Consider the following 10,192-nt stretch of genomic DNA (forward strand, 5'->3'; position numbering starts at 1 on the left):
CGCCGCTCTTCAAGAGGGGGGACAGACGGACGAGACTCCTCCCGCCGTGCGCCGAATAAACGACGATCGGGTTGGGTTACGGGTCGTCCATCAGGACAGGGTCAGGCCCGAATGAGTCAGTTCTGTTTCGTATTTCGGTGGTGTGAATCGGATCAAATCCCGTTTACCTGATCCAGAATCAATGAATCATGCCCACAGTTTTGGCTGGTAAGTGAACCGACCAGCTTGCGACTTGGCTCGGTTTCCCCCGTTACAAGCTCGTTCCGGATCAGCTCATATAGTTGGCAAACTGTGCTTAGCTTAAATGAGTCGAGCCACAACCCAGGGTACTCAGCTCGAATAAGTTTATACAGATATAAATATATATACTTTTATTTGTAATATATATAATATAGTTTTTTCTTTTTTACACACATGCCTACTCCTATTGTGTTTTTTTACACGGTTGAACAAAATGAACAAAAAAACATCAATACATTGATCTGTAACAACTGTTCCAAGTCCAATGTTTGTTTGGACCCTACTCAGATATGTTCTAAATGTCCATTGTTTGATGACTATGTGCGAACAACTTGGGCAGTCATGGATAATGGGTCGAATTACTTCGTTTTGGATCGTATGACCTGATCCATCGACATTTTACATGTTTTAAGAAGTTTATTATGGTTTTTTGCTCGGGTATGGATTCAATTATGAAATTATATCTAAAATCATGAATTTTTGCCCTTAATATATAATTAGAATTGGACTTTTGTCCCAAATATGGATTTTTGCCCTGAATATATATCTTGAATTGGATTTTTGCCCCGAATATAGATTTTTGCTCTGAATATGGATCTCAAATTGGATTTTTGACATGATATGAAGTTTTGCCCCAAATATGAATCTTAAATTGGATTTTGCCCCAAATATGGATATCAAATTGTATGAGACTCTCTCTCTCAACATGATACTAACACATTAAAAACACATTTTCAACATTTTAATATTGTTAACGTTATCCATAAGTTTATATATTTTTTATTGTTTTATATATACCAATATCCTCTCAACATGTTCTCCATATAACTAAAATTTGAAAATATCGCAAGACTTTTCTCACTTCCAACACTTGAAATTCGCTCTACCAACATAAGTGGTGATCATGAATACCGACATTGTGGGTGTAAAAAGACCAAATGGATAGTTTCAAATTTTACCAGTGATTATTGGCCATGATCCGGACATAAAATATTGTAATTTATCACAATATTTCAAAGGGATGATATAATACCCCCAAAAACATGATGTTTTCAAATTATCAAATTTTCATCATATACTAGCACAACAAAAATAGTTTTGAGGTGTTTTAATATTATCTATGCTTTTCGAGTTTATATGCATATATACCAATATTTTCCAAAGTTTTTTTCTAAAAAAAACAAAAACTTTTAAATTTAATGATTATTCCAACTTTTGTCTATATTTTTCTTCTCTTTTTTGTTTGAAATGCAAACCCCTACCAAATATCTCTTAAGCCGCATGTGACAGAGGGATTTGAACGACCTTCAGCTTAGCACAGAAGCTCGCTTAGCACAGAGGATACCACCTCGGTTTTTGTTGATATTTTCTTGCAAGAACAAGTTTTGCACCGAAACCAACAGAGCAAGGTATAAGTTGAACCTAACCACATTAGTTTTTGGAGACTCAATTGGACAATATAATATAGATTGTGGATTGCTCAAATTCTATACATCAAAGGCAAAAAATGTGTTACTATCTTCATGTAAATGAAAATGTTAGTTGCATATGCGCTTGCACATGCACCCGCACACACAAATAGCAACCAATCTGACCATCACAACCAGCCTCCACCACCACAAACCAAAGACATGAAGTTGGTGTCGCGTTAACCATGTGAGTATTAGCAAAATCAATGAGACCACAAATGTATTAGCGAAATCAGTAAGAGATGAATAAATAAATTACAGCTATAGAATTCACAAAGATTGGAGAAATTAATTTACAGGTTCAAAAGCTTGATTCAAGTCTAAAAGAGAAAGCTTTTGTGCAGAAGAGGCATTTTCTTCTTTGTAATTCTTTCTCCAACGGTCAGTTCCATTTGGTGCTTCTAAGTTATGAGGTGGTTGATCTTTTTCTTTTGTGTTTGCCTGTGATGAGTTGTTGGATAAAACCTTGCGACTTCGACATAAAAACCTGTCAAGTATTTGCTTAGAGGTCGACTGCTCTGCAATATGGACTTGCATGGTATCTTATTGTTCCACATATGGTAAGGATGCTTCATCCATCTGAAAATGGTATACAAAATGGTTGGTATACTCACAACAGATGATGTATGCATAGAAAATTCAATTTAAGAGACCCTTCACTGAGGATAAAATGTGTAAACTTTTTAAGCTTCTAGAATGCAAGTCAACATTACCTTAGAGTTAATGTTTAAATGCCTATCAATTATATATGCTTCTTGTCCAATCCCATAAGAACTTGAACCAACTTCACATAAATTATTTTCAGTGGCATCAAAATAGTGCAAGAGTTCATCAAGCATTTCAAAATCACTTGAGTAAGCATATGTAAAATTTGAAAGATCATTCATTTCTAAAAAGGAGCCATCTTCAATCGGGATATTAGCAACATAAGCATCAAAATATGCAAGGGAGTTATTGATCGTTTCAACAATAGAACAAGGATACACAGGTTCTGAAAGATCGTTCAATTCCAAGTAATAGCCATCTTCAACTGGTTGGCACACCTTCACTAGATCTGGCATGGAAACATCGTCAACATGGTCACGCAATGCACGTGGATCAACATCTTGTCGTTCAAGGAAGCCCTGAGCACATTGATAAAAATAAAAAGTGTTGTATTCATCTAATTCTGGTGCAGGTAGTTCATTTTCGTGCAAAATGCGGCATCTTAAATTATGTAAGAAGTGAAAAAATGTGAATAAAATCTCAAAGGTTTTGTTGAAAAATTTTTAGAAAACCTATAGAACAAATCATTCTAACTGTTAGGGAACAATATTCAAACAAGTAAATATGAAAGGATTAGAACATTAGGACATGCATACAACATTACAGAGATCAGAATCAACATGATGAACATAAATGAAGCATACAATGTGTTTTGCTCTTACCATGCACAAGGTTTCTTTAGCATTTGTGACCTAATACTCTTAGCATTAGGGATGATCCATGTCCAAGTAGGGCGGTTAGGAAGTCCAATAATGCGGTAACAAAGTAGACAATGTAGAAGATCCAACTCAAACAAGATAGCAACAACTCTTCACAAATTTAGTTAGCATAGACTCATTTTGGGGACTAAAGATTCTACTTTGAGACTTTATGTGAAAAAAACTTTCACAATTCATATAGTTCAACAAAAAGGTCATTTGCAAACAATGTTAGGATCCACGTGTTTACCAGACCATGCTGACAACCTGATATTGACACCAACACTTATCACTACCATCATGTTAAAAGTGTATCTTTAAGCATAGCCAGATGGAGCATATTAGGTCCAACCAATTGCAAAAAGGTAAAGACAACAAAAACATAAATACAGATTATTTATAAAGGTATAAGACAAAGATCTCCTCACAATACTAGAGATCACAAACTTCAGTAATATGAAATTTAGATTTTTCAACTTCCAACACTACAGACTTTTACTGTTATACACATACATAGAAAGCCAATTCTATTGACTTAATTTTTAGACAATATAATAAACAAATTGCTTCAAAGTCAACTACTACATTATGAATCATTCCCAAAACTAGTGTTTCATGCTCCATCCAAAGATATTTTTGTTTATAATTATCTCAAGAAACACAAAGAACTAATAGATCTTCCAAAAGAAGTGAGCCAAGCTAGGATGATGGTCCAAACCCAAATGCAGTAGTTACCGCTTGGAAACCTTAGATGCAATAGTTATCAACTACTACATTTTTATTGAGATAAATACAAATTGATCATCCAGATCCATTATGATAACAATTTTCATTCTTGTATGTTTAAGGGATGCTAAAATTATGTAGCAAACTATCATATGCATTATTACGATAGATACCATGCAACAAAGCCCACTATCAGCAACTGAGAGTATATTCTTTTATTTAAAATGACCTCACAAATCTTACAATGCCATGCAACAAAGCCCACTATCATTAAATGACAATATACTTTTTCCCCTTAAAAATAACCTAACAAAACTTAAATGAAATCCACACCCAAAAATTAAATTTCACATTTTACTTGTAGTGAGGTTACAAAGTGACAACTTCTCCAGATGAAAAGTATTTTGGCAGCAACCGAAGTCAAATCTTTCAAGCATTCAAATGCAATTTGCACTTGAGTTAAGAACTGTCAAAATTTGTAACCATTAAGAAAAGTATTGTTTAATTTAAGTTATCAGCTATACATAACTAAGGAAAGCTATCTTCATATGCAACATTTGAACCTGTCAAGACAAACAGGCACAAGAACACAACATAGACATGCTTGGGATGACATGAGGGTTTGGTGAACATAGGACATGAAAACATGGTTGTATATTATACATACACATCATGTGCATGAGTATTTATATTCAAAATTCTTAATCTAAAGCAATAAAGCATAAATATGATTATCATCCTAAGTGAAAATCTTTGAACCAAAATCCTAGATCATTAAGATTAAAAGTATTAAATAATAAATCACAAGAAAAAAAAATGTAGGATGTGATTTACACCACTCACCGCCTTTGTAAGTTCATATTCTCTCCAACAACAAAATGCATACATATGAAGCTAAAACCACAAGAAAAAAGGAAAGATCTCATGTTTGTCTTCAGACTTGACAAATGAGTCCATTAACACTAGAATTTGGGATTCAGTCATCCAGAGACATTTCCAAAAAACACAAACTGCTTTAACAAGTCTTACTTGCAAGATGATGTAAGTCTAATCTAACCCATTCAATATTTCTATGTTTGCATTCATAATCATCACCATTGATCACAGAACCTCATTGTAACTTTGCATTTGATGACAAGACAACACATTTTTCATTTAAATAACCTCAAACATAGCCTTGCTACAATTGAAACTAATAAGAATAATGGTTAATTAAAAAACCGAACTAAATGAAACAAAACCTAAACAAATGTAAGCAAATCAAATAATAGAAAAATTGTGGAAGCAAAAAATATGAAACAGATTATTGTGCAAGAACAAGTGGGCACAAATTAGACTTCATACCGAAAAAGGCTTGTAAATAAGTTCAGCCATGTCTTATAGGCGTTTCACCAAACGGTTGGTGGGCACATCTCAAACAACCTCAAACAAATTTTATAGGCACATTCAACAACACAAAAAGTTCATGAAACAAAAATAATTCACTTTAACAGTGAGTTTCGAAATTTAACTCAACATATAAGAATAATAAACATAAAGGTTAGTCCCTTAGATTCAACAAACAAAAGAACCCACAATCAAACATTCACACGGCGAGTTAAGGTTACATCAATCATACACCTTCATTCAAAGAAAGGGAGAGTTACGAAACAGACTTAGCTTCAACAAGAACGGTGTTGGCCAAAAAGGCTTCTCACATTCTCAACCTCAACAATACATGGAGGAACCAAATATTAGGTCGGGTTCGGCCGTTCCTCCCGAGTGATGTCTCCTCCAACGAAGGCAACACACACAAGGGGCTTAATCATGAAGGAAGAGAGAATCACCCCTTCTTCTTCGCGGTTTTGATGTTTCTTTCAAAGGCAACTAGCCCCCTTCCCATTGCAGCTCATGTCTTTTTGTATTTGCTGGAATGAAGGAGTATGATAGAGAAGAGATCCGAGAAGAGAGAGCGAGACACTAATTCCCCTCATCCTCTCTATCCTCTCAGATATCTCTCTCTCGTGTTTCTTGCAGAAGAAAGGTCATCGTCCTTCGCCTCACCTCCACTGCCACAAGGGAGAGAGAGACGCATTGACGAGGAGAGACCGTCAGGTGAGAGAAGCGCGCCCATCCAAAAAATCTTGTTACTCTCGTTCATGTTACTTTTATAACATGGGGGAAAGTGAAATGAAAAGATCACATATATAAGGAAGCGACGGATGCGCGAAACACCGTCCATCACATCCAACGTTTGTTGAAAATCACTGTTCTCAATGAGATTTTCGTTTGAATCACGCTAGGAACGACGCATCAAACATACCCTTAAGGAACTGGCTCGACTAAACATGAACATGAACTGAGTTAAGCACAAACATGCTTACCCACCCCTCAATCAGGTTGGAACACATAATTTTTGGGATACCATTCGGTGAAACAAAAGGGATTCAAATTCCATTCACCTGATCCATATTCCTTCCTATTTAACTTAAGAAGAGACCAAGAAGTCATGGCGCTGGTCCCATATTGGATACAGGATCTGGGTCAAAGTTCTCCAATTAGTGGCTCAAATGGGTATGATACCGGTTGGATTGTGCAGTAAGTCCGAATCTGATTTTGGTTCCAAACTAGTTCCAATGTAGTCACTTCAGATCCAGATCTGAATTTTAAATGATCATACTGGATCCAATAAAAAGATTGGAAAATAAGTTTTTGAATGTAAAAAAGATTAAATGGATCAGATCTTGATCCAAATATAGTTCAAGGGTAAGTAATTACAATCTTGAATTCAAATGAGAATTTGAAGATTCCAATATCCAAACATGTAATCCCTAAAGTAAATTTGGATCTTAATTTAGGATCCAAATCCTTGAATAATGGGTTGGATTCGGATAAGAAGTCCACTCGAATCCGGTTCATTCGAACTCCCACCCCACAGGGGCTCATCTGCCAATTCTGAATAAGGATTGTCTATTTCGGTAATTTCTCATCTCCTTAGCCACTATAAATAAAGACACCCGCTCCCCCCAAATGCTCAAAACCCTAATCGCCGCTGCTCCTCTTCTTCATCTCTTCCCTTTATCCTCGCAGTCGCCGGGAGAAGATGACCACTCGGTTCAAGAAGAATCGCAAGAAGAGGGGACACGTGAGCGCCGGGCACGGCCGGATCGGGAAGCACCGAAAGCACCCCGGAGGCCGCGGTAACGCCGGAGGCCTGCATCACCACCGGATCCTCTTCGACAAGTACCACCCTGGGTACTTCGGCAAGGTCGGTATGCGCTACTTCCACAAGCTCAGGAACAAGTTCTACTGCCCCATCGTCAACATTGACAAGCTGTGGTCCCTCCTCCCTGCGGACGCCAAGGGGAAGGCGTCGCCGGACAACGTCCCCCTCATCGACGTTACCCAGTTCGGCTACTTCAAGGTCCTCGGAAAGGGAAACCTCCCTCCCTCGCAACCAATCGTCGTCAAAGCGAAGCTCATCTCCAAGTTGGCGGAAAAGAAGATCAAGGAGGCCGGGGGTGCGGTCGTATTGGCGGCTTGATGGTGTTGGTAGGAAGATTTGTTTCCTTTGAATCTGATGTCGTCGCTTAGTTCAATTGGTTTAAGGCCTTTTATTTCCCTTTGTCTATTTTCTCTTTTGAGAGACAATTTTGTGTTTGAGATGTTTTAAGTATTAATCAAATTCAGATGAATTTTAATGACTTGTATTATCCTACATCAGAATTTCGTTTTCATTTTTTTTGCATTTGTTATAATCGAAATTAGGGTTTATGCTGTGTTTTGTTTGTTTCTTGCTTGGTGTTGGTGTTTTGTTTGTTTGTCTTTTTACAACCATGAAATGCATGCGCAATGGGTGGATCCGTGCTTAAGAAGGTTATGGGTGGAGATCGCTATGGTTTACTTGGTGGGTTGATTTTTATATATATATATATATATATATATATATATATATATATATATATATATATATATATATATATATATATATATATATATATATATATATATATATATATATATATATATATCGGTTGGAGGAAGTGAACTATATTTAAGTGTCTCTCCCGGGGATTGTAGTGTCCCACATTTGGATACACCTTTATTTAATTGAGAAACTGGTTATTTCTTACATTTATTGTATTCTTTGCAAGATAATAGTATTCTAAGTTGTAATGGATAATCTTTCTGTGGCACTGATGTTTAGAGATGCTTTATTTCTGGTATATTTGGAAAAGGTTGTAGACGAGGAATATGGTTTAAGGTTGTTAAAATCTTATGATTAATTGTGGTAGCTATTTCCTGTGCCACTCTTGTTGATAACCACGCATATGACCGGGTCCCCTGTTTATGGCCTGAATGAAGAGGTGTCTGTTAATTTGTCTCTCCTTGTTATTTTTCATTCTCTTTTCCAAACCCTAAAATGATACCATATACAACAGTATAGAATTCGTATTTATTATTTTGGTATCTAATGAAATGCGTTCACTTTTAGGTGAAATTTGTAGATAAGGGATTTGGGAGTGTAGGTAACTATGAGTTGGCTAAATGAGGGTTCAATGGTGATGAGATGAAAATATGGGTTGGTGGGAGAATACGAAAATAATGTCATTGCTCAAGTTTGGCTTGTGTTTCATATTTGGACCCAAATATTTTTTCTCCAAATTGTCTACTTCACTCGTACATTTGTCATATTTCTGCAAAGTTAGGATTCTGTGTGGCAAGTCTTACCAGCCTCTGGAGAAATTTTCTTCTCATTCACAGAATTCCGTCTATGATGAGATTACGTGTGCATTCTTTGCCTACTGAATGTTTACTACATAGTAGCTTATCTGGTAGAGACATAGACGTGATTAATGGTACCTGGAAATTGAATGAGTTCTATGCATATCTGGATTTGAATATCAACTGATTATTTTGATCACATCTTGATAGGAAATTGGCTGCACATTTGTTGGTAATTAGTCTTCATTGTGCTCCACTGAGTGAAGATGGTGCTATTCCAGCTAAGTAGTGGACTATATCCTTGACTTGTTCCTGATATGAAAGACGAATGCATTAGTTCTCTATTTCTCTGCAAGTTAGGAGTAGAATTTGGTCTTTTATTTATGATAATTTTGTCAAGTTTTACTCAATTCTATATTGTGCTTGCTTTTATCTCGTGATGTTGCTGTTAGACTAACCATGTCCAATTAGTGTAATTAGTTATTAACCATGTAAGTGGAAACTAGTCTAGGTGGTTGTCATTGATCTGATTTTGGTGGAGCCATTGTGGGAATGGAAAAGTAAAGAACACCTATTCTAATTTAATGCAACGATTTTAAAAGAACTGTCTGAAGCTGACATCCCGTTTATTTTATTTTTCTTGTATTGTTGGAAACAAAGGAAAACGAAATATCAATTTATTATAGTCCTTTAAAACAGGATCCTGTTATCCTGTGTGTTGCTCCTCAGTTATATATAATTAAAGACATGAATGGACTATAACATGTCCCACTGATTTTAATTTCACGGGTTGGTGTCTGTCATATTGTGTGTCATTATAACCAGGCATTCTGTATGGAAGTTGTTTACGGTTGTATACCATGAGAGGTTGATATCCCCCTAGATTCTTTTGTTTATGCTTGCTGTTTACCACAAATGGTTCTCTGCTTGAGGAAAATAAACCATAAGGATGCTTACCCATGGATTACAAAAATTTGAGTATTGATGAAAGCTTTTTGAAGGTCAGACCAATCAGTCTGTAGATAAGTTGATGCTAGTTGCTCAATTAAGCTATTTGCAAACTCTTCCTGGAATTGTTATCGAGTTTTTTCATGTGGTTCTCATTTTATGCTGTTGAATTGTACACTTCCTGATTAGTCTCTCTAGCATTGAAGATTTATTCACTGGCTCTTGTTTGCAGATGTAAAAGTGAGGGATTTCGCAAATGCCAAATCCCTTCCATTTCCTGTTTTCGACTACTACAGCCAATAGGTAGTTTTTGTATTGGCATTTTCCAGTGCAAGACTTGACACCACCGGCCCTTTTGGGCAACCATCCATACCATGTTCATATCGTCCATTGCCACCCGATCTCCATCTGAAACTTCAACCCTAATGACCACCAGATATTGTAACTCTAATTGCTCCACTGGATGACTCGGAGAAGCATTTAGATCCCAACAAGGAGCAACATGCCCTGGCTCAAAGCTTCTAATGGGATGTTACATAGTGTTCCATTCAGCCAACATGTTGGTGAAAGTAAGAACCAAACGACTCACTGAGACCCATTTTGCCATCTTTGATGGAAAAAGGATTGCCGAGTAGTTTGAAT

The 10,192-nt window shown here is 36.4% G+C and overlaps 1 protein-coding gene across 1 annotated transcript; it reads left to right on the forward strand.

Annotated features, from left to right (window-relative positions):
* Positions 1 to 6,915: 6,915 nt before the first annotated feature.
* Positions 6,916 to 7,581, forward strand: LOC149841524 (large ribosomal subunit protein uL15x). The gene has a single exon (XM_090003883.1). The coding sequence runs from the start codon at positions 6,981 to 6,983 to the stop codon at positions 7,419 to 7,421; it is 441 nt and encodes a 146-aa protein (XP_089860009.1). The 5' UTR covers positions 6,916 to 6,980; the 3' UTR covers positions 7,422 to 7,581.
* Positions 7,582 to 10,192: the final 2,611 nt, after the last annotated feature.

This window comes from Nuphar pumila, chromosome 4 (genome assembly GCF_984573655.1).
Source record: "Nuphar pumila chromosome 4, dmNupPumi1.hap1.1, whole genome shotgun sequence".
Lineage (NCBI taxonomy): Eukaryota > Viridiplantae > Streptophyta > Magnoliopsida > Nymphaeales > Nymphaeaceae > Nuphar > Nuphar pumila.

Excerpts from the sequence above, each read along its gene's own strand:
- LOC149841524 (XM_090003883.1), top strand. The coding sequence starts at position 6,981 with ATGACCACTCGGTTCAAGAAGAATCGCAAGAAGAGGGGACACGTGAGC.